Below are 25,895 nucleotides of genomic sequence, written 5' to 3' on the forward strand. Positions count from 1 at the left end.
CAATACACAACATCTTTAACACTCCCACGAGAATTGGCAAGTGTCAGCGCGGACACAAGCCCGGACTTGACACTGAGCCGCAACCTTGCGGGTATTACGTGGAACACAACACATCACACATTATGGAGCGATCATTACATCCTCTCCGTTACAGTACCGTACAATCAAAGAACGACCCTTCACCTAACACACAAACTCACCAACTGGGATGCGGTCCGCACCGCACGGGAAGCCCTTCCTGACGCCTCCATTACAGACATCGACCAGTGGGTGGCATCACTCATGAACGATGTCTCCGCACATTTTCGAACGCTTGACACCACACCAGATACGCCCACCCTCGACACTCGCCTGGCCCACCTATGGGAGGCCCATCATAGCATCCTAGAGCGCTGGAAATGGAAAAAGCGCAATCGGGCCCTTAAAAAGCGGTTAGCCGCACTGCAAACACAAATTTCTGAGCACTCTGAGTAGCTCTGCCGATCCAACTGGGGACAGATCTGCGACAGTATGGCTGGCAATCTGTCCTCGAAACGCAGTTGGCAACTCCTCCGTCACATAATTGTACCCACGAAATGGAAAACAGCCACACAACACCACGTCGCACGCCTTATACACAGGACCGACCTTCCTCCCGACGCACTCATCGACATACTTAGGAACACACATACAACTCCCGGTACCTCAATCCCCCTGCCCCCCTATGCCAATCTCGACGCAGAGATTACGGAAGCAGAAGTCAGAGCGGCCCTCCTGACTCTCCACTCTAACTCCACTCAAGGAGTTGACCGTATCTCATATAGTATGCTCCGCAATTTGGACGATCAGTCGATTGCCCAGCTCACGGGGTGCTTCAACTCATGCTGGCAGGAGGGCACCCTTCCGCAATCCTGGCGTCACGCCAAAATCTTATTCATACCCAATGCCCACAAACTCCTTACACCTGCAAATCTTCGCCCCATCTCACTAACATCATGCCTGGGCAAGCTTTTGGAGCATGTCGCACTCGCCCGACTCAGCCAACACGTGACGGAGCAAGACCTCTATCCGCACAGCATGGTGGGCTTCCATCCCCACCTGTCGGCCCAGGACGCCATGCTCCAGCTCACACAGAATATTTTTGACTCCTCATACCGGGCCACACAAAAGCTGTCCTCGCCTTGGATCTCTTCAAGGCCTTTGATCGCCTAGAGCATAAAGCGATCATGGCGGCGCTCTCCCCTTTTAACATAGGTGAACGTAGGTACACATATATTCAAGCATTCCTTACTAACCGCGCGGCCGAAATTCACTTCGGTCCCCACACATCCAAACCATACACCCTTAGTGGGGTAGACACCTCCAGGAATCTGTCCTCTCCCCTTTCCTCTTTAATGTCACACTCATCCCCCTTCAAACTACAAACTATCCCCCGCCTTCGGCATACACTCAATGCTGATGATATCGCTCTATGGACCACCCATGGCAGTGATGGAGACATAGAGAATACTCTGCAGTCGGCAGCTGCCCTCACCCAAACACATGCGCGGAGTATCGGACTCTCATGCTCTCCGGAGAATTCGGAGCTCCTCATACTTCGCCCCACAACCCGAAACTGCCCCACAGCCCCCACAAGCGTGAAACTGGAAAACCGCTACATCCCGGAGGTACACACTCTCCGGGACTGGGGCTCCACATCCAGAATAACGGGAAAAATACTCTTACCATCCAGAAACTCAAGCAGACGGCGGTGTCGATAACGAACATAATACGCAGAGTTTCTGGACACCACCGGGGCATGAAGGAGCATGACCTATGTCGTCTCATTCATGCCTTCGTCCTCAGCCGCTTTCTCTTCACGCTCCCCTACCTGAAACTCCAGGCCACAGAAATCTCCACCCTGGATGCCATGATCCGAACAGCATTTAAGACAGCACTCCACCTACCCCTAAATACCTAAACCGAAAAACTCCTCCAGCTAGGCCTACACAACACGATAAGTGAGCTTATCGAGGCCCACCGACAGACACAATACATACGTCTCGCGAGAACCACCACCGGCAGACACATCCTACACACCCTCGGCATCAGGATACCAGCCATGGATCCCACACAGCACCCGGTCCCCCGCCACATTCACCGCGAACTACTTATTAAACATCTTCCTAAAAATATGCACCCCATCTACCACGAACCCCGCCGCAGAGCTCGCTCACGGGCGCTCCACAAACACTATGGCAGGGAATCGGATGCCGTTTGGGTGGATGCCGCATGCACGGGCGAGGACGCGGTTGTGGCCATCACGAGCCCCTCCCTACAACCGATTGCTACCCTTCACATATCCCCCACTGCCACTTTGGAGGAGGCTGAAGAGGCCGCTATTGCCCTAGCCATCACGCGCACGGAGGCCCGGTATACACTATAGGACTCTAAAACTGCCATACAAAATTTCGCCCGCGGGAGAGTTCACGTCCCTGCATTTCACATATTGAACTCCCTCGCCGCATACCCGCCCCACTACATGGACTCATATGGGTGCCTGCCCACTCCGGGAATCCCGGAAACGAGGCTGCCAACGTTTTAGCCCGAGGTTCTCTCAACCGGGCACCAGCGGCCTCCGATCTGGGGTTCTCACGGGAGCGCATGCATTCCTTCAGTGAACTGACGCAGGCCTGCAAAGCAGAGCGTCGGCTCTACCCGCAACCCCCTCCCTCGCTCGATAATTATTATCAGCCACATTGGAGGCGGCTCAAAACACGCACCTTACCCTCCCTTTATATACGCTCGCGCTATCACCAAGTCCACAAAAACCCTCCTGTTCCCTCTGCCACCACCCCAAAGCCATTCGATCATATCCTTTTCCTCTGCCCGGCGGATCCTCCCCCGCGGCACCTGGAGCATCTTACCACTTGGGAGGCTTGGGAGACCCTACTGTGCTCCGAGGACGCGGCCAAGCAAGCAATCGCCACAGGCCGGGCTGCCAGCGTTATGAGCCTCCGGCACATGAACGTTTGAGTGCAGGGGGGCGGGCGGGGGCCCAAGGACCTGCGCGTCCTCAACTCCCCTGTATGTAATAAAGTTTCCACCACCACCACCTGGCAACTGCGAGACTGTTTCAAGTAGAAATTATTTCCAATTTTTGCCTGGGTTAAACACTCAAACATTTTGGGATGAAAGTAAAGCCTATGATTGATTGAAAGAGAAAAGATTAATAAAAACGCGGTCTTCCATTCACTTCACTTGCTCCTCACTCCTCTTTAACACTTACTTTTAAAGACTTTTAATGGACCGATGACCATGTATGTCATCCGACAATGCCCGACCAAAAACAGCATAATAACACACAGCATTCTAGCCTCGCGCACAAACGTAGGCTGTCTGCGTATGCAAATCTTCCACGTCCCGTTGAGAGCCCGTGGGGCGCGGAGAAAGTCATCTGGATTCGGAGATAAATTAAGCGTTCACTTGACAGTTCAAGACTGGTTGTCGTGCAGTGCTCTTTAAGTGGAGTACTCTCCCAGGCCCTTACAGGCGTTACCACTATGTGGTCTCAGCACGGCGCAATGCTAAGGCATGTGGTGAAAAGGGCCTTGCCCTATATATTATTATGTATCGCGACGCGCGTAATGTTCCATCTTGAAAATGCTGTGACGTTCCTTGTGTGTGCTACGAGGTTCCGCGTTCGACGGCGCGGCGTAGACGGAGCCCCCAGTGGCGGCGAAAGCACAACCGGACCCCCTTTCATGTTTCTACTGTATATGGCTGCAAGCAACTTGAGTGAGATTGCTTTTGGGCCTGCCGCCGTGGACCGCACGGAGACGACCCAGATGACAGCGGCATCATCAATTACCGAGCCATACTCGTTGAGAGTGACGACCAGAACGAATGGGTTTAAGCCCAACCGGACCCCCTTTCCATAGTGTAGGCACGAGTCGAACGCCGCCGCTGGGAGACGGGCGTTATCTTCCCCAATTGCCGTGGCCGTTCCAGGGTGGCCTCGTTTCGGCGGGCCTGGCCCCGTGGCAAGACGGCGGGCCTCATCAATCAACCCTCCCGAGCACATCCCAGGACAAGGGACCACTTTCCCGGCCTTTTAGTGACCTCGCGTTTCGGCCTTGAGGGGCGAGTGTCATTTGATGGAGAACGGAGGCCGGTGACCCGCGGGAACCGACAGCGGGCCAGAGCGCGCCTTACCACAGCGGACGCTATGCGCTACCTCGAAGACAACCTTCTTTCCCTCGGCTTCAACACGTGAGGGGGGCGAGACCATAAGTGCGGTGGGGTGTTTGTGCGCCCAAGTGAAAGCCCTAGGCCCCCCCCCCCACTCCGGCGTGGGCGTCCTCACCCTAGGGAGTGTGGGGATAAGAGGATATGAAAATCGACAAGGAGTACCGAAGAAGGCACGCTCAGGACGACATCGTTCGCCAAGGGGGCCTTCAGCGCCGAAGCCCGACGGCGTGCAGCTTCTGCCAGCAACCTTGCGAGCTCAACTCCGGAGCCCCTCCATCGTCCCCATGAAGTCGTCGGCACGTAAGCTCGGACGCCCCAGCCTCTGATGTATAATCTTAATCATGTGTAATTATTGAATATATCTGTTTGTTTAAACTGAGCCATACGGTGTCTCTGCCTCTCCGTCCCGTGTGGACCTGCGCATTATGGGCGGTCATCACACTGGTGTCAGAAGTGGGGTCTCAAAAGCAAATGTCCTCTGAATGCTGCGACATTCATGACTTCAAAATTGTAATCAAAAGGGAATCACGGGACTGATTGTGGGACTTTTACCCTCATTTGAGAGGCTTGAGGCACCGGAGGGCTTGAGTGAAAAAAAAATGTCTGTATCTGAGGGAGCTCCCACTCCACAGCCGTCGCTCGGAGCAAGCATGCTGGCATTAGGAAGCGTCATTCCGACGTTTACAGGAGATAAGACAGGGGTTCCAATCTGCGATTTCTTTTCCATGCTAGAAGAGATTGGGAAAATTGGGGGATGGTCCGATGCTCAAATGCTGGGAATGGCGAGGTGTAAGATGGCAGGAGCTGCTCATGATTTTGCATGGCGAGACGAAAAAGTAAAATCCACAAAATCATTTGTGGAATTTAAGAAGCTTGCGTTTCAGCATTTCGACACTGAACCACGTCACGTGCGGGTACAGAGGTTCCGTGACGCCGGACAGATAGTAGGGGAGGACGTGCGAACATTTGCGTCGCGGCTTCAGCGCCTAGCACGCGATACGTTAAGCAGGGAGGAGGAAGGAGACCAGCTAAGGAAGAAATACGCGGAGGATCTACTTAAAGAAGAAATGACCGCTTTGTTCGTGGCTGGTCTGCAAGACCCCGTGCGCCGGTTCGTGCTCTCGCGCAAGCCGAGCAATTTCGACCAAGCCGTGGCGGACGCATTGGATGAAGAACGAAATGAGGCGTTAACGACAGCCGCAGCGAGAGTACGCGTCATAGAGAGAGCGGTGCTCAACCCTGAGGTTGCTCTCTTGACAGAGCGGTTAGATCGCTTAGAACAGCTGCTATCTCAGCAGGTGGAACGCCAGGTTGAAGCGCGCGCTCAACAGCGCCCATTCGCTGGAAACCGGAGACCGCCACAAAGCTACAGGCGCGGTATGCGAGATTTTGAAGAAATCGTATGCTTCGCTTGCCAGGGTCGCGGACACATCGCCAGGTTCTGCCAAAACGTGCGCAGTGGGGAGCCACAAAGAGAAGCAGGCGAGACACGCCCTAAGCAAGCCTACAGCGGTGCTCCAGATACCGAGACAAAAACCTAGATAGTCCTCCCCAGCCTGAGGAGCGTGGTGAGGGAGCAGTGGATGATGAGGTGGTGGTAGTTTGTGTGGCCGACGAGGCATGCCCTGTTGTGCGTTGCAAGTTAAATGGTTGTTGCATGGAATTGTTGATAGATACGGGGTCAAAGGTGACATTGCTTAAGGAGAGCAGTTTTAACACGCTTCGAAGGAAGGGGCACCACGTGGTGTTGGAAGCGTGTGGTGGTATGGCAACCAAATTTGTAGGCATAACGGGGGATCCTCTTGGCATAAGTGGACTCTACCGGTTACACTTCTCTCTCGGCGGAATTCCATTGGAGCACCCCTGCTACGTATGCCCGGACACAGTGTCTCTGCCAAACGGAGTGTCAGGTATATTAGGGCAGGATTTTTTGAGAAAAGGGAAGGTAGTAGTCTCATTCTCTGAGGAAGAGGTTAATGCGGGCGGCTCAAAAGTTCCGTTTTTGAACAGGAGAGGGGTTGAGATTCGCATTACCGATATTGACACCCGTCAAACAGTGGGATCATTGGAGAAGGTATATTCGCGGGTTGCCGTCAGGCTGGTCGATGAGGCGGTCGTCCTTCCTTGGTCGGAGCACATTTTGTATGCGTTTGTGCCCTCAGATGTAGAGAGCGGCGCCGTGGGAGTGCTTGAGCCGGTCGACTCTCTCAGCAATGGCCTGAAGGCAGCCGCGTGCCTCGTGACAGGTAATGACGCCCACAGAGTGCCCCTACGGGTGGTTAACTGTAGCCAGCAGCCACTGAGCCTTCCCAAGAACAAAACAATGGCTTTCTTCACCTCTGCGATAGAGAAACGTGAGCCCACCGATACGGTACTCGCAACTGTAGAGCATGCTAGTCCTTCGGCTGCTCCAAAGGTGTCGTTCGTTCTTTCTCACGTAAAATCCAGGGAGAGGGAGGCTCTGGCTGGTTAGCTGAACGACTACTCGGAGGTATTCGCCGCGTCCAAACTGGATTTGGGCTGCTGTGGCGTTATAAAGCACAGGATAGAAACCGGCACTTCATCGCCCGTTTACCAGCGTGCGTACAGGATTCCTTACTCCCAACGTGAGGAGATGGAGCGGCAGGTGCAGGACCTGATTGATCGCGGCATTGTCGAACACTCAAAGTCACCATGGGGAGCACCAGCACTATTGGTGGAAAAGCCAGATGGCTCGTATCGATTGGTAGTGGACTACCGGAAACTAAATGCCGTAACTCGCATCGATCCATACCCCATCCCCAATATACAGGAGACGCTTTCTCAGCTGGGCTCTGCCAGGTACTTCACGGTAGTGGACATTGCGGCGGGAGTCTGGCAGATAGCAAAGGATCCGGCAGATGCCGAGAAAACGGCATTCAACACGCCATCAGGGCACTATGAATGGAAAAGAATGCCGATGGGTCTGGCCAACAGCCCTGCTGTATGGCAGAGAACCGCTGATGTTATCCTGGCAGGTCTTCTGGGGAGGCTGTGCTTCGTGTATATGGATGACATAATCATATACAGTGACAGTTTTGAGGACCATTTGCGCAATATTGAGCAGGTTTTGGTGCGACTAAGAGTAGCGGGTCTCAAGCTGAAGCCCTCTAAGTGCCAATTCCTCAAAAACGAGGTGAAATACCTCGGGAACGTTGTTTCAGCTGACGGCGTGCGACCGGACCCTGAGAAACTAAGGTGTGTCTCGGATTTTCTATGCCCGACTAGCGTCCGCCAGGTCCGGCAGTTTCTCGGCCTGATCGGTTACTATCGAAGGCACATAGAGGAGTTCGCCAAGCTCGCTAAGCCGCTCACCGCCTTAACAGCCAAAAATGTCGCCTTTCGCTGGGACGAAAACGCGGAGGATGCTTTTGGGGCTGTGAAAAGGAAGCTAATGAGTGCACCGCTGTTGCGCCACCCGGATTTTAATTTGCCCTTCGTTATGGCCACAGCTGCGTCAATGTTCGCAGTTGGTGCCGTGCTATCTCAGGTTATCGAGGGCAAAGAACATCCCGTTGCTTTTGCTAGCCGACAGCTGAGCCCCACAGAGCAAAAGTACGGAGCTACGGAAAGGGAGTGCCTCGCCGTTGTCTGGGCAGTAAAGCACTTCAGATGCTACCTTTACGGCCGCAAATTCAAGCTAGTCACAGACTGCCATCCTCTGAAATGGGTGATGAGTGTCAGGGACCCTAGCTCGCGACTCGCTAGATGGAATCTACACCTGCAGGAATACTGCTTTGAAGTTGAGCACAAGTCAGGAAAGAAACATCTGAATGCTGATGCACTCAGCCGCACAGCTGCCGTGGCAGCTATAGATGAGTTTGTCCCCGTAGTCGACCCCGCCGAATTACGCACAGAGCAGTGCAAAGATCCTAACCTGAAGCGAATAATCGAAAGCTTAGAGGGCGCACCGTCTCACCCCGAACAGCTAGGTTATTTCATTGGCAAAGACGGCATCCTGTGTCGGCGCACGAGGCCAATCAGGAAAGGGAGACCAGAGAAAACCGCTTGGGAGAGAGTCGTCATATCTCGGTTTTGGACAGAAAGGGTTCTTCGCGCGTTTCACGATGCGCCATGCGCCGGTCATTTTGGCGTAGCGAAGACACGCAGGCGTGTGGGGCGTTTGTACTTTTGGAGTGGCATGCGACAGGATGTTAGAGACTACTGTGCGAAGTGTCATTCCTGTCTCGAAAGAAAAATACCCAAGGGACGAAGACCAGCTCCAATTCAGCCGTTCCCTGAGGTTTCGGCTCCCTTCGAGCGGACAGGTATGGACATAATGGGCCCATTGCCCACGACCACTTCCGGAAACAAGTGCATTTTAGTATTTGTCGATCACCTTTCAAAATACTCGGAAGTGGTAGCACTCCCAGATCAGAAGGCAGACACGGTTGCAAGAGCATTTGTCGAACAGATCGTGCTCCGACATGGACCCCCGAGGCAACTCTTGACAGATCGGGGAACGAACTTCGTGTCGCAGCTAATGAGGAGAGTTTGCGAGCTGCTTAAGGTCGCTAAGAAGCAGACAACACCGTACCATCCGGCTTGCAACGGCGCGGTGGAGCGACTGAACCAAACCGTGGCCGGGTTCCTGTCGCATTTTGTTTCGCGCGACCAGCGGGACTGGGACTTGTGGCTCCCGTATGCAATGTTTGCCTACAATTCCGTAGCACACGAGAGCAAGGGCGAATCGCCATTCTCTCTTCTCTACGGCCGAGACCCGGACCCGCCTAGTGAAGTGCCAGAGGGCCCCTGTCGTGTCCCATACGCTTCACTGGGCGACTATAAGGTTGAGCTAGAATCACGCTTGCAAGTGGCGACGGACATCGCAAAGGAGGCCTTAAAGAAAGCGGCGAAGCGCAGGAAGGAGGTCACGATCGCAGTGCTAGAGAGGCGCCATTTGATGTGGGGGACAGCGTGTACATTGAAAACTGCCAAAGGCAGATTGGGCTAGCTCGTAAGTTCCAGACGAAGTTCCAGACGAAGAAGGTTGTCGAGAAGCTTTCTCCGGTAAACTTCAGAGTCCGAGACGTGAACCGGCACTTGATAAGGATACACGCAAATCACCTCAAGTCGGCACCGGTTCAGTATTCACGAAATGAGGAAAGGGAAAGCGCGGATTTTGATGGGGACAGAAGTGAAGCGGAGCGCGCAGATAGTTCGCAAGAAACGCCCTCTCCTGCATTTGTTCGGCAGGCGCCAGAGGTGACGGCCGGAATGCCACCGGATTTACTTCACGCATTGCTAGAAGAAGCGCGCGAGGTTGCCGCGCAGATAACGCCAGGAGAGGCTCCTGCCACGATCCCTCGCGAGTCCCAAACAGACAAAGGGTGGCAGACTTACTTAGTATGACTCATGAAGGCCGATATCCGCTGCGAAATCGGAAAGCTAAGTCGGACTAATGGCGTAAACAGAGCGGAGTTGTGAACTGGTTAGAATTGTGTATTGCCGCAGCTCATAACATTGCTATGTGCTTATGTGTTAAGTTATCGGAGTTGGTAGTTAAACCTTTCTGTCATTAAGTAACACCTTCACAGCAGAGCATGCGGAGCGCATGCAGTACCAGCCCTACTTCCTTTCGTTATCTATATTTTTGTCTGTGCCGTGATCGTGCTAGAAGTGGGAGCTCCTTTGTAACTGTGGTAAATTTATTTCGTCCAGTTTGGACTAGAAAGGAGAGGCTTGGGTGCTGAGTTTCATGTTTATCTGTAAAAGAAGATCAGTGTTGCCCCTGGAGACGCCAGTTATGACAGCGGAGGCATATGATGTTGTGCAGTGGTGTTGAGTGCAGCGAAAAGTGTTTTGTCGGACGCACTGTGCGAGGCGATTCAGAAATACAAGGGGAGCTGCATGGACTCAAATGTTCGGAGAACATTCTTCTGGAGGGTGAGCGAGTGTGACGTTCCTTGTGTGTGCTACGAGGTTCCGCGTTCGACGGCGCGGCGTAGACGGAGCCCCAAGTGGCGGCGAAAGCACAACCGGAAACCCCTTTCATGTTTCTAGTGTATATGGCTGCAAGCAACTTGAGTGAGATTGCTTTTGGGCCTGCCGCCGTGGACCGCACGGAGACGACCCAGATGACAGCGGCATCATCAATTACCGAGCCATACTCGTTGAGAGACGACCAGAAAGAAGGGGTTTGAGCCCAACCGGACCCCCTTTCCATAGTGTCGGCACGAGTCGAACGCCGCCGCCGCCGCCGCCGCTGGGAGACGGGCGTTATCTTCCCCAATTGCCGTGGCCGTTCCAGGGCGGCCTCGTTTCGGCGGGCCTGGCCCCGTGGCAAGACGGCGAGCCTCATCAATCAACCCTCCCGAGCACATCCCAGGACAAGGGTCCACTTTCCCGGCCTTTTAGTGACCTCGCGTTCCGGCCTTGAGGGGCGAGTGTAATTTGATGGAGAACGGAGGCCGATGACCCGCGGGAACCGACAGCGGGCCAGAGCGCGCCTTACCACAGCCGACGCTATGCGCTACCTCGGCGACAACCTTCTTTCCCTCGGACTGAACACGTGAGGGGGGCGAGACCATAAGTGCGGAGGTGTGTTTGTGCGCCCAAGTGAAAGCCCGAGGCCCCCCGCCCACTGCGGCGTGGGCGTCCTCACCCTAGGGAGTGTGGGGATAAGAGGATATAAAAATCGACAAGGAGTACCGAAGAAGGCACGCTCAGGACGACATCGTTCGCCAAGGGGGCCTTCAGCGCCGAAGCCCGACGGCGTGCAGATTCTGCCAGCAACCTTGCGAGCTCAACTCCGGAGCCCCTCCATCGTCCCCATGAAGTCGTCGGCACGTAAGCTCGGACGCCCCAGCCTCTGATGTATAATCTTAATCATGTGCAATTATTGAATATATCTGTTTGTTTAAACTGAGCCATACGGTGTCTCTTTGCCTCTCCGTCCCGTGTGGACCTGCGCATTATGGGCGGTCATCACAATGCTAAGACACGCTCAAGTAGACTCGAGGTACTGTCTGGGATTCCGGAAACGTTAGTTGTAGTGTTTCGGTGATTCATTTTAAAGACATTTGAATAAAATGCCCGGGAAGGCAATTGTTAAGGCTGTGTCGCAATCTCCACAGTTGAACATGCCGTAGTGAAAGCAAATGCGAAAATTTTGCTGCTTTCGTATATCACCGTGCTCGAACTGGCGGACGTCACTTCCATAAAACCTCCTTATGTGAGGTGCACAAGTCCTCAGGGGATTTTTGAATGCGATGCGTCGACAGTGGTGTGTCGGACACCGGAGCGCTGCACGTCCCAGCCCAGCGTTGCGCGTGTGCGGACGCGAATGCGGTGGGCGAGGCTACGCCGAAGAAGAGCGTGGCGAGTACGAGGGGCGGAGAGGTGACGTGTCAGACAACTAACGTGTGAAGGGAGACAGCGCAGCGGAGACCGGGTCATTCAAGCGCGGAGGTGGCAGCCGATGGACTGAGGATCCGTGCAACCGAGAGGCTTTCTTGGATAGCCTGCATAAGGTTACGGCGTTTAGGGACGCCGTCGACGGGTCTCGGCTACGCATTCTATTTATGCTACTGCTAAGTCCTTCGGGCGGTTGGCTTGAGACCACCGGCGTCTTCCTGCAGTCCTATCCGCTCTCACTATACGCCTGGCTCTATTTCGCCGCTTCCGTCGACGCAACGCCAGGGACGCATCGCAGTTCATCAACCCGCGTTCCATCCTGTCTGCAAGGCATCCGCGCTTCACCTGGGACGCTAAATGTCTGGTGGACGCTTTTCTTTTAGCTGAAATCTAAGGTTCGACGAAATATCGTGTGGTCGGGTGAATACATTGGCGAAAATAATGAAGCGCCGACCAAGCTGTAGTGTTGTAAGCGTGTTGAATGTGTGTTTTTATTGGTTTCTTCGTTTCTTATTGGCTCTTTTCCTTTAAATTATAAATAATGCTTCGTTTTCTTTTGTTCGATCTCTTTGTTCGCTTGTTCGAACCTGCACGCGATAGCGTTCCCCTTCGGAAAACCGGGGATGTGTTAACAATTCGCGACACCTTCACACAAGGAAGTTCTCCCTATTATATGTGACTTAATACCGCAAGAGCAAAGCTTTGAAGTCAACATATAAATGGGAGGAAAATAAAGCTATTGATATTCCGCACGGTTGAAGGATGGCACCCTAAAAACGTAAACTGGCATCAAGATTAATAATATTAATATTTATTACTGTGCTATATTCAAGTATAACCTTAAATAAAGAAAATGGCAATGAATCCTGTGTGAATAACGTGGCAAATAATACGTTTGCGCCATGAGGAGCTGAGTTCAGTTGCAGTAGCTCTTGTTCATAATTAGTAACAGTGATCACACGTTAGCTTGCTGCACTCTCCCATTCACCAGTGGTCTCGTCATCAGCACTGATTGTGCACAAAATCTTTTAATCTCTGACGAACCTAATAATCACGACGTTGGCTAGATCGTGAAAATAATAAAGGCAGCTTCAAGTTCTTCCCCAGTCTGCACCAAATTCAACTCCATAGTGTGAACTCTGCAACACATAATTTGCAATTTTATTAAAGTGCCTTCCAATATCGAAACTTGGGTTTAACATGATCGTATCCTGCGGTACTCAAAATTTTTGTACCAAATAAATCAAAAATATAAAAATGTTCCGTAATTTACTAGAAATCATCTATGCAAAGCGTACACCTCGACTGCGAAAAGCTAATCTAAACTTACCGAATTAAAATGCCGGCTTATGTTGAGATCGATAAAACTTTTCCCGTAATATCAGTGTATCGCAGTCATGTACGGCATGAAATCAAGACTCACAATAAATCTGCTAAGCACTACTATCTTCAAATCCGGTTTCTAAAATAAAATTCCGCCTTTTAATAATGAGGGCTATCATCACCCAAAAAGAACAAGAACGGAACGCCGGCTTTGGACGAAAACCTAATTACTCGCACGCACATTTCTACGGATGGTGGTTTTAGAAAAGATGAAGGTACCCCTTCCTTGGGTATACTCTTCAGAGCACACTCCTGGATTCATTTGCGGAGACCGATGCACGCGTATCAGATTTCCAGCATACTACTGCTATTACCAAAAGTAAACGCTAAAATTGGTTAAGAACAAAATAAAATCCCCAGTGCTTCTATCAAGAATTTCAGATATATTCCATTACGGCGCGCTGTTAATTTTATCAAATTATTGATTTCTGCGGCGCTATAGCCAGAAAGCAAAAACCAATCCAATTCTCTAAAAATGTACAGCTTGTGAACTCCTTCTTACACTGGAATATGACGCAGTTCTTTAAGGCCGAACTATGTTATCGCCTATGCATGAGGAGTTTCAACACTCACGTAGCTGGCGGAGCTTGCACCTGACGCGCCCGTTCGCATCAATCATTACTGAGAGATGTAGCCTTTAATCAAAGAAAATTATTTATTGCTACATCATCCATACTCTGGCGGCTTTAACCTTAAGCAGGCTCGAAAATCTGAAGACCTGTGGTTTTTATATTGTTTTTTTGATTAATCCTTGTAGTTCTAATAGATTCAATGAAAACCACTTATACCAGCTTCAAGTTTTCCCCTTCCAAACAGTAAGTATTTTTAGAGAAGTCCTTATTGTACACACAATACTGAAGCGATCTTCGGACTACCATCAAATACCTATTCAGCTTAGTTTTTTGCGTACTGCACTCATCGAGCGTTAATTTGAAGCTCATTGTCTGTATGAGTTTGTTTAACTGGCTCATTGTCTGTATGAGATTGTTTAACTGGCTCATTGTCTGTATGAGTTTGTTTAACTGCGTTTCTTGTAAACAAAGAATTCAACTTGCGGCACATTTCAGTAATGACTGCAAAACATTTTTTATTCCCGTGTAAGTTGTTTCAGTTTAATCTAAAAGTTTCTGCTGACTAGCTTTTATTGGTTGTGTCGTTTCATCTGCGGGGAACAGTCGATTCACATGATTTCATTTACTGTGGCTAGGAAATTTATTTTATATTAGACGAGAACTAGCCAGCCTTGACTATCGATCTAAAAACTTATGTACTTCTGCGAAATGGCTAGGTGACTAGAACTGATATCAAATTTAAAAGCACTCAAACAGATAACATTGAACGGCTGTGCACTTGTAATTTTAGTTTTTACTTTGATGTTGCGCCAAAAGTATGGCGTCATATTCCTGTCCTCAATGGTCGCGAAATAGTTTTGTCCAGGAGAAGCTCGATTCATAGACTTACGTTGGCGGCCGTAATGAAGAAGATCATCTCCTCGCTGATGAACTTTATGTACCCAAGTCTGAGTTGCGTATCCTTGTTCTGGGTCGCGTGGTTGTAGGCTACCCTCCAAACCTGTAAAGAAGCAGAGACCCGTCGCACGGGTTTGTACTATCTTGGAATCTATGTGCACGACCCATTGATTTATTGTGTTGTTTCAAAGGAGAAAATCTTCGCGTGCATTAACAAACCACACGCACGGCACGGTTGCAGAGGAAGCATTTCCGCAATATGGGATGTTGAAAATAGTAATGCATCGAGTCCAGTGAAAAAGCCAAAGCAAGGAACCGATTCGGAAATGGATGTGTCGATCATACACACCAAGCACAAAGAAAGCAAACAGTTGCTCGGCCGCGCATCAAGAGTAGGCGCCCGCCATCAGCACTTGACTCCGAAGGGCCGCCTAGGCATGCGCCTACGGAGCCCAAGCCCATCATCAATGCGTTTCCACTTTAATCAAGACACACTAAGAAACACCGCTTTTCCAGAGCTCTGCTTTAGTGGGATCAAAGAGCGCGACATTTACAAGCACACAGCCTTCTATCGGTGATAAATTCCGGTATTGATGGTGGCTAAACAAAAGAATCTATCCGTACATACCGGGCTGAATCGTGCCACTGCTGCCGTAAACTTTTGAAATCAAGTAACCGTGCCTCGGCCGCGTTACTTTTGCGGCACCCTAACCACACCCCTGCTCAACTCGTTGTTTCAAACGAATAACTTTAACAATTGTTTCGTTTAGAGGGGTTTAACGTCTCACAGCGACTCAGGCTATGAGGGACGCCGTAGTGAAGGGCTCCGAAAATTTCAACCACCCAGGGTTCTTTAACGTGCACTGACATCGCACAGTACACAGGTCTCTAGATTTTCGCCTCCATCGAAATTCGACCGCCGCAGCCGGGATCGAACCTGTGTCTTTCGGGCCAGCAGCCGAGTGCATTGACAACTCAGCCACCGCGGCGGCACTTCAACAATGGCAGTTCGAGGAGATAACTGTGGATTAACGGGAGCAGGTTTAAGATAAGAGATGCACTAGCTGGACAGCATCAGGAAATCAAACATATCTGCAGTCGATCATTTTAGCAACCCGTATAAACGGGTGCTGAACGCACGGGTCTACGGTAAGGGCATGGTGTGCACCGATGTCGTTTCTCCTAGTCTTCTGTGCATCCGCATTTATAAAAAAAGTTGTGGTGAAGCGCTTTCATCGACGCAACAAGCAGGTTCTTTCGATGAGCTTCGCGAGAACGTTGGTGTGATGTCTTGGGTGGGATGGTTTGGCATTGATTGCAAGGAAAGGGGAGATTAAAGACAAGAACGAATAAAGAAGCCGAAGGAAGCTGTCAAGTAGGGATCTGCCCTGCCTGTCACCGACAGGGCCCGGAGAGTTGGTCGCACATTACGCATGATTCTGTTCTCCCAATCATGCAGTAACCCAGCTCCTAATTAAGCAGCACTAAGAGGGAGGTAATGGAAGAAGATACAATGCAATTCCGGTTATTACAGCCCGTTCTATGCCGCAATAGATTAGTGCTGCATTTTTAAACGCCTAGGGCCTCAGTGTGTACCTCTAATTTGAAAATATTTTATCACGTAATCACTAATAATTACTTTAAGTAAATTATTTACAGTTTGCTCTTGGTGCGTGTTATCTTTAAGGTTGCACCTTGGGAGTTTTGATAAAATACACTATCTAAAAAATTGTCAGACAAGGCTGAAGGTGAAACACTTTTTTAGACCAGCTACATCTAACAGTACGAAACCATTGCTGCCCTGCACTGGTGTGTTGTCCTGTTAGGTTGCATTAAGACATTCTTTTAAGCCACATTTGAGTTAAGCTTACAGGGCCAGCTGATGAGACTATTCTGCGAAATGAATTTTATTTTGCCCATATGAGTACTTCAGTGCTTTTACTCTGTACATTGCTTTCACTTCAAGACTAGGCTTAAGATGCAGGTGGCCGGAGGTGGTAGGTGGATTTGGATTGTGTAGGTGGGACGCGTGTAGTGGTTGGCGGGCGGGAAGACCACACATATATGTGGCGGGATGGGGAGGTGGCACATCGATGCTCTTCAATCAGTCGGTACCAGTGGAAACACAAAGATGCGTACAGAAGAAAAGATGGCTAGACAAGGACGGACGCTGGACTGTTAACAATTTAGTGCCCAGCGTCCTTCTGTGTAGCTTTTTCTGTGTGTGTGTATTTTTTGTTCCAGCCGGTATCCTTTACCACTTACAACATTCACCACTTTACTCAAGCGTGCGGTGGTGTTTGCCACTGAGTCTCATTTCGGTTTCACGAGTGAGTTTTCGATAGCTCATGCGTGGGTTTCTTGTGCGCCTTGGTTTTGAGGAGCGTCACGATAGGAGGCTTTGATGGTGGTGGTGCTTTTGTTGGGTAGAGCTGGGAGGCTGGATGGCGGGTGGCCTCTTTAAAGGTAAATGTGCGTTGCGGTGGCGTTGGGATGTGCACCTCGGATTTTGGTCGGTGGCTTGGAAGCCCACTATGGCGCAAATGGGGGAAGGGAGGGTTGTTTCCGAGGCTGCTAACAGACAGTAGAACTGATCACGCTGAAAAGAAGCCGTCACATTAGCCTCGAAGCCAAATGGGAATAGGGGTCCAGTACTGTTTAGAAAACTAAATTGAGCCAGCAGTGGGGTCCACACAAAAGGCTTGCACAGGGTAGTATAGGTCTCTTACGTAAAACTACAAGGAAAATTCGCCGCAAGGAGCACTCGGAGTTCTGAATGAAAAACTGACTTTTCCAGGTAATAATTTCTTGAATTACGCTCCTGAATAGCTGGATAAGCCCCTCTTACTACAACACTCCAGTGAAGCTCTGCCACTGATCATCGTCAGCCTACCCTCGGCAGGGTCAAGGGCCCTCCCAAAACCCTCCAATTACCCGGTCTTGGGCCACCTGCGGCCAGCTTCTCCCTGCGAAAATCATTATCTCACGCGCTCACTCTTCTGACACCCGCGGCCACGCTTCTCTTCTTTTATTACATTAAGATCCCATCGGTTATGTATAATTTGACATATATGACCCCCACATACATACCCATTTCTTTGTCGTATAAATCAGGGTGTTATAAATTCGCCTTTGTCCCCTTCATCTATTCTGTGCCATACGTCTGTTGAAACGTCGCTACTAAAATCCTTTCCATTGCTCGCCTTCGTGTCCTTCTCATTTTAGTTCAACCCTTTTTGCTAACTCCAAGTTTCCACCCCTTAGCTGAGTACCGTTAAACCAACTGTTGCACACTTCCGAGGTATGTTTGTAACTGGTAGCAGGAGGCTGGAGAATGTTACCTGGGCGGATGCGATTAAGAAGTTTCCAAGGTTAATGTGGCTGCAGCTGGCACAGAACAGGGTTAATTGGAAAGATATGGGAGAGACCTTTATCCTGCCCCCCCCCCTTATGTAATGCCACATTGGGGCCTTTAAGGAAAAATAAATGATGATGATGATGATGAATTATGATTACGGGGGCTTTAAAGTTCCAAAGCGACTCAGACTATGAGGGACGCAGTAGGGAAGGGCTGCGGAAATTTCGACCACCTGGGGATCCTTAACGTGACTGACCATGACATGTGCCAGCCAAATGAACTAGGAATTCTCAGGCAGGCAGATATTTCACTGTGGTGGTACTGGACACCGGTTACTAGCTGCCCTAAGTATAAGAATTTTCTGAAATGTTTAATGCTTCGCTGCCAATCATAAACAGTTTAGTCCTTCCAAGGAACACGAGATTTTTTTCATATAAGTTCTAGGCCGGTAATTCTGCTTTGCCTGTCTAGGTCGCCCATCACGCTTTGAAATTCCTATCCTGAATTACTTTTCAAAGCGCTGTCAAGGACATTTCAAAAGTATTCTCTACCTTTTTTTCCACTACTCTTGATAGTCCAGCTCTCTCTTTCGATTTATATATATATATATATATATATATATATATATATATATATATATATATATATATATATATATATATATATATATATATATATATATATATATATATTGACACGTGTACTTATCGTTATCGGGCGACCACGTTTCGCCGCCTAACAAGTGTTATCGCACAGCGCGGGACGCGCCTGCATCTATCCGAAGTTTCTGGCAAGTCATCGATGCTTCTATTCGCTGTCTGTTGTAGCCGAACCTTATGTTATCTGATTTCATCGCCTGACGCGAATGGTGCAGAACTTTGTGGAAGGCACGCGGCTCCCAACAATTAGTCTGGAACATTCGGAATAATTTCGACCACCTGGGGATCTTTAACGTATGTCAGTGCACGTTAAAGATCCCCAGGTGGTCGAAATTATTCCGGAGCCCTCCACTACGGCACCTCTCTCTTCCTTTCTTCTTTCACTCCCTCCTTTACCCTTCCCTTACGGCGCGGTTCAGGTGTCCAACGATATATGAGACAGATACTGCGCCATTTCCTTTCCCTCCAAAAACCAATCATTATTATTAACATTGGATGACTGCTATATAACAGCCGACGCGCTTGACCCGCGGATCAGTTTTTCGACCAGCGCCGACCGTGTTCGCCGCTACCGTTGCGCTGTAAGTGCAGCCTCTTTTGTGGGCACAGGTCCGCCCAATAAAAGTTAGTTTTGTCTTTCACAGTATTGCTACTGTGTTCTTCAACGTCACCACCACGTGACAATATATATATATATATATATATATATATATATATATATATATAAAGTTGAAAACGCTTCATTTAGCCGTAGATTTATTTTGAGTCGACGTTTCGGACAGAGCCTGTCCTTTCTCAAGACTGAGGTTACAGGGGTCTTCTTCCTTTTCTTAAGGAGTTGGCACTGGCACACATGTACGACACATGAACAAAAGAAACAAACGGAGGCAAAGAATACTAGAAAAGATACAGATAGAAAGAGAAAAAAGGGGAACAAATAAAAAAGAAAAACGTGTTGTCCCCCGCCGCCCACCCCGCAGCCGCGGGGAGCCGACCACGGACGAGGAAAAAATGAAAACACGGAGCGGGAGGGGATAATGGCTACCCATCAAGGCAACAGAGCGGCGGCGTTTAAGGTGCACAGGAGCAGACAGTGGCGGGATCGCCCTACACACAAAAGTTAGACGAGTGCACTCGCGGGCCCCGACCATAAAGAGTAAACAAATAAACAGAATAAAATGCAGACAGGGCCAGAGCTTCCCTCATCTGGAACCACTTCGGCAGCCAGAGCCAAAGGCCGAATCAGCGGCGCCGTGAGCTTAACTAAACACACGTGCACTGTGCATGAAAACACCCAGACACACAGCAGTAAAACATTCGAGCTCATGCCAGTGTGGTGTGGCGGCTAAATGACAATGGCGGGAGCATTTAAGCGAGTAAGGTGTACAGAAACAGACGGTGGCGAAATTTTCCAACATATATAAATTGGAGATGCTTGCACTCGCGTGACCTGGCCAGAAAAAGTCAACAAATAAACAGAATAAAATGCAGATAGGACAGGAGACCTCCGTCATCTGGAACCATTTCGGCAGCCCGAGTCAAGGTAGAATCAGCGGCGCCGTGAGAGTAACTACACACACGTGCACTGTGCCTGAAAACACTCACAAAAGGAAAAAAGTGGAAAAAACATCTGAGTTCGGGCAAGTGTGGTGTGGGAGGTAAATGTGAATGGCGTGAGCACTTAGGCAAGGGTTCTTCAATTGCACCCCGTCGGCATGGTAATCGAACAGGGAAGATAGGGGCGGGATGGGGTAGGGAATGAAGAAATTTGCGTGAGCTTGAAAAAGATGTCGCTGGCAAGAAACGACCGAGGTATGTCAAGCTGGCTCTCGTAATGTCAGCAACGGCCCTGCAAGGGGCGGATGGAGGGCAATACACCTGGACTTTCACTAATGCCGTGAGGAATTGCTTCAAATTTGTAAATGAAGTACGACTCGCGTTGTTCTCGTTAACGGGTGTTGTGGAACCCACCCTGTAGGACTGTTGACTTAATTGCATCAAATGGTTGGTTTTGCTCATTAATGTGTTTTGACAAGGGAAGGTTGGGTAGGGATAAGATATGCGCGCGGTGATTATTAAAGCGAATTCGTAGAGGGTTGCCGGTCGGTCCAATGTACTGCATACTGAACACACTGCATTCTAGGAGGTATATTACGTTGCAGGAATCACAATCAAAGTTGCCATTATTTCCCATTTGAAGCCTGAAGCTATGCTTACTGCTTTGATGACCCCCCATAATGCACAGGTTCACACGGGACGGAGAGGCAATGAGACAATGTATGGCTCAGTTTAAACAAACAGATATATTCAATAATTACACTTGATTATGATTATACATCAGAGGCTGGGGCGTCCGAGCTTACGAGCCGACGACTTCATGGGGACGATGGAGGGGCTCCGGAGTTGAGCTCGAATGGTTGCTGGCAGAAGCTGCACGCCGTCGGGCTTCGGCGCTGAAGGCCCCCTTGGCGAACGATGTCGTCCTGAGCGTGCCGTCTTCGGTACTCCTTGTCGACTTTTATATCCTCTTATCCCCACACTCCCTAGGGTGAGGACGCCCACGCCGGAGTGGGGGGGGGGGGCGCCTGGGGCTTTCACTTGGGCGCACAAACACACCACCGCACTTATGGTCTCGCCACCCTCACGTGTTCAGTCCGAGGGAAAGAAGGTTGTCGTCGAGGTAGCGCATAGCGTCGGCTGTGGTAAGGCGCGCTCTGGCCCGCTGTCGGTTCCCGCGGGTCACCGGCCTCCGTTCTCCATCAAATGACACTCGCCCCTCAAGGCCGGAACGCGAGGTCACTAAAAGGCCGGGAAAGTGGTCCCTTGTCCTGGGATGTGCTCGGGAGGGTTGATTGATGATGCCCGCCGTCTTGCCACGGGACCAGGCTCGCCTAAACGAGGCCCCCTTGGAACGGCCACGGCAATTGGGGAAGATAACGCCCGTCTCCCCGCGGCGGCGGCGGCGTTCGACTCGTGCCGACACTATGGAAAGGGGATCCGGTTGTGCTTAAACCCCTTCGTTCTGGTCGTTCACTCTCAACGAGTATGGCTCGGTAATTGATGATGCCGCTGTCATGTGGGTCCTCTCCGTGCGGTCCACGGCGGCAGGCCCAAAAGCAATCTCACTCAAATTGCTTGCAGCCATATACAGTAGAAACATGAAAGGGGGTCCGGTTGTGCTTTCGCCGCCACTGGGGGCTCCGTCTACGCCGCGCCGTCGAACGCGGACCCTCGTAGCACACACAAGGAACGTCACAATCGCTCACCCTCCAGAAGAATGTTCTCCGAACATTTGAGTCCATGCAGCTCCCCTTGTCTTTCTGAATCGCCTCGCACAGTGCGTCCGAGAAAACACTTTTCGCTGCACTCAACACCACTGCACAACACCATATGCCTCCGCTGTCATAACTGGCGTCTCCAGGGGCAACACTGATCTTCTTTTACAGATAAACATGAAACTCAGCACCCAAGCCTCTCCTTTCTAGTCCAAACTGGACGAAATAAATTTACCACAGTTACAAAGGAGCTCCCACTTCTAGAACGATCACGGCACAGACAAAAATATAGATAACGAAAGGAAGTAGGGCAGGTTCTGCATGCGCTCCGCATGCTCGCCTGTGAAGGTGTTACTTAATGACATAAAGGTTTAACTACCAACTCCGATATCTTAACACATAAGCACATAGCAATGTTATTAGCTGCGGCATTACACAATTCTAACCAGTTCACAACTCCGTTTACGCCATTAGTTCGACTTAGCATTCCGATTTCGCAGCGGATATCGGCCTTCATGAGTCATACCAAGTAAGTCTATGACCCTTTGTCTGCTTTGGGACTCGCGTGGGCTCGTGGCAGGAGCCTCTCCTGGCGTTATCTGCGCGGCAACCTCGCGCACTTCTTCTAGCAATGCATGAAGTAAATCCGGTGGCATTCCGGCCGTCACCTCTGGCGCCTGCGGAACAAATGCAGGAGAGGGCGTTTCTTGCGAACTATCTGCGCGCTCCGCTTCACTTCTGTCCCCATCAAAATCCGCGCTTTCCCTTTCCTCATTTCGTGAATACTGAACCGGTGCCGACTTGATGCGATTTGCCTGTATCCTTATCAAGCGCCGGTTCACGTCTCGGACTCTGAAGTTTACCGGAGAAAGCTTCTCGACAACCTCGCACGGTCCTCTCCACTTCGTCTGGAACTTACGAGCTAGCCCAATCTGCTTTTGGCAGTTTTCAATGTACACGCTGTCCCCCACATCAAACGGCGCGTCTCTAGCACTGCGATTGTGCACCTCCTTCCTGCGCTTCGCCGCTTTCTTTAAGGCCTCCTTTGCGATTTCCCTCGCCACTTACAAGCGCGATTCTAGCTCAACCTTATAGTCGTCCAGTGAAGCGTATGGGACACGACGGGGGCCCTCTGGCACTTCACTAGGCTGGTCCGGGTCTCGGCCGTAGAGAAGAAAGAATGGCGATTCGCCCGTGCTCTCGTGTGCTGCGGAAATGTAGGCAAACATTGCATACGGGAGCCACAAGTCCCAGTCCCGCTGGTCGCGCGAAACAAAATGCGACAGGAACCCGGCCACGGTTTAGTTCAGTTGCTCCACCGCGCCGTTGCAAGCCGGATGGTACGGTGTTGTCTGCTTCTTAGCGATCTTAAGCAGCTCGCAAACTCTCCTCATTAGCTGCGACACGAAGTTCGTTCCCCGATCTGTCAAGAGTTGCCGTGGGGGTCCATGTCGGAGCACGATCTGTTCGACAAATGCTCTTGCAACCGTGTCTGCCTTCTGATCTGGGAGTGCTACCGCTTCCGCGTATTTTGAAAGGTGATCGACAAATACTAAAATGTATTTGTTTCCGGAAGTGGTCGTGGGCAATGGGCCCATTATGTCCATACCTGTCCGCTCGAAGGGAGCCGAAACCTCAGGGAACGGCTGAATTGGAGCTGGTCTTCGTCCCTTGGGTGTTTTTCTTTCGAGACAGGAATGACACTTCGCACAGTAGTCTCTATCATCCTGTCGCATGCCACTCCAAAAGTGCAAACGCCCCACACGCCTGCGTGTCTTCGCTACGCCAAAATGACCGGCGCATGGCGCATCGTGAAACGCGCGAAGAACCCTTTCTGTCCCCGACCGAGGTATGACGACTCTCTCCCAAGCGGTTTTCTCTGGTCTCCCTTTCCTGGTTGGCCTCGTGCGCCGACACAGGGTGCCGTCTTTGCCAATGAAATAACCTAGCTGTTCGGGGTGAGACGGTGCGCCGTCTAAGCTTTCGATTATTCGCTTCAGGTCAGGATCTTTGCATTGCTCTGTGCGTAATTCGGCGGGGTCGACTACGGGGACAAACTCATCTATAGCTGCCACGGCAGCTGTGCGGCTGAGTGCATCAGCATTCAGATGTGTCTTTCCTGACTTGTGCTCAACTTCAAAGCAGTATTCCTGCAGGTGTAGATTCCATCTAGCGAGTCGCGAGCTAGGGTCTCTGACACTCATCACCCATTTCAGAGGATGGCAGTCTGTGACTAGCTTGAATTTGCGGCCGTAAAGGTAGCATCTGAAGTGCTTTACTGCCCAGACAACGGCGAGGCACTCCCTTTCCGTAGCTCCGTACTTTTGCTCTGTGGGGCTCAGCTGTCGGCTAGCAAAAGCAACGGGATGTTCTTTGCCCTCGATAACCTGAGATAGCACGGCACCAACTGCGAACTTTGACGCATCTGTGGCCATAATGAAGGGCAAATTAAAATCCGGGTGGCGCAACAGCTGTGCACTCATTAGCTTAATTTTCAGGGCCCCAAAAGCATCCTCCGCGTTTTCGTCCCAGCGAAAGGCGACATTTTTGGCTGTTAAGGCGGTGAGCGGCTTAGCGAGCTTGGCGAACTCCTCTATGTGCCTTCGGTAGTAACCGATCAGGCCAAGAAACTGCCGGACCTGGCGGACGCTAGTCGGGGATGGAAAATCCGAGACACACCTTAGTTTCTCAGGGTCCGGTCGCACGCCGTCAGCTGAAACAACGTGCCCGAGGTATTTCACCTCGTTTTTGAGGAATTGGCACTTAGAGGGCTTCAGCTTGAGACCCGCTCCTCTTAGTCGCACCAAAACCTGCTCAATATTGCGCAAATGGTTCTCAAAACTGTCACTGTATATGATTATGTCATCCATATACACGAAGCACAGCCTCCCCAGAAGACCTGCCAGGATAACATCAGCGGTTCTCTGCCAGACAGCAGGGCTGTTGGCCAGACCCATCGGCATTCTTTTCATTTCATAGTGCCCTGAGGGCGTGTTGAATGCCGTTTTCTCGGCATCTGCCGGATCCATTGCTATCTGCCAGAATCCCGCCGCCATGTCCACTACCGTGAAGTACCTGGCAGAGCCCAGCTGAGAAAGCGTCTCCTGTATATTGGGGATGGGGTATGGATCGATGCGAGTTACGGCATTTAGTTTGCGGTAGTCCACTACCAATCGATACGAGCCATCTGGCTTTTCCACCAATAGTGCTGGTGCTCCCCAGGGTGACTTTGAGTGTTCGACAATGCCGCGATCAATCAGGTCCTGCACCTGCCGCTCCATCTCCTCACGTTGAGAGTAAGGAATCCTGTACGCACGCTGGTAAACGGGCGATGAAGTGCCGGTTTCTATCCTGTGCTTTATAACGCCACAGCAGCCCAAATCAAGGTTGGACGCGGCGAATACCTCCGAGTAGTCGTTCAGCAAACCAGCCAGAGCCTCCGTCTCCCTGGAATTTACGTGAGAAAGATCGAACGACACCTTTGGAGCAGCCGAAGGACTAGCATGCTCTACAGTTGCGAGTACCGTATCGGTGGGCTCACGTTTCTCTACCGCAGAGGTGAAGAAAGCCAATGTTTTGTTCTTGGGAAGGCTCAGTGGCTGCTGGCTACAGTTAACCACCCGTAGGGGCACTCTGTGGGCGTCATTAGCTGTCACGAGGCACGCGGCTGCCTTCAGGCCATTGCTGAGAGAGTCGACCGGCTCAAGCACTCCGGGGGAGATACAGCGCAATGAAACACGGACACACGAAGAACGGACACACACGAGCGCTCGTGTGTGTCCGTTCTTCGTGTGTCCGTGTTTCATTGCGCTGTTTCTCCCCAAAATGCATTACCAACTAGCCCGCAACCTTGCTCTTCCAAGCACTCCCACGGCGCCGCTCTCTACATCTGAAGGCACAAACGCGTACAAAATGTGCTCCGACCAAGAAAGGACGACCGCCTCATCGACCAGCCTGACGGCAACCCGCGAATATACCTTCTCCAATAATCCCACTGTTTGACGGGTGTCAATATCGGTAATGCGAATCTCAGCCCCTCTCCTGTTCAAAAACGGAACTTTTGAGCCGCCCGCATTAACCTCTTCCTCAGAGAATGAGACTACTACCTTCCCTTTTCTCAAAAAATCCTGCCCTAATATACCTGACACTCCGTTTGGCAGAGACACCG

At 50.8% G+C, this 25,895-nt stretch overlaps 1 protein-coding gene across 1 annotated transcript in view; it reads right to left on the minus strand.

The window, feature by feature from the left end:
* Nucleotides 1-25,895, minus strand: part of LOC144119413 (uncharacterized) — a 599,791-nt gene that overhangs the window by 14,673 nt on the left and 559,223 nt on the right. The window contains exon 20 of the mRNA XM_077652039.1: nucleotides 14,428-14,538. Within this exon, the coding sequence (XP_077508165.1) occupies nucleotides 14,428-14,538 (111 nt within the window). The remainder of the gene's footprint in view (nucleotides 1-14,427; nucleotides 14,539-25,895) is intronic.

The sequence above is a fragment of the Amblyomma americanum genome, chromosome 2 (genome assembly GCF_052857255.1).
Source record: "Amblyomma americanum isolate KBUSLIRL-KWMA chromosome 2, ASM5285725v1, whole genome shotgun sequence".
Classification (NCBI taxonomy): Eukaryota; Metazoa; Arthropoda; class Arachnida; order Ixodida; family Ixodidae; genus Amblyomma; species Amblyomma americanum.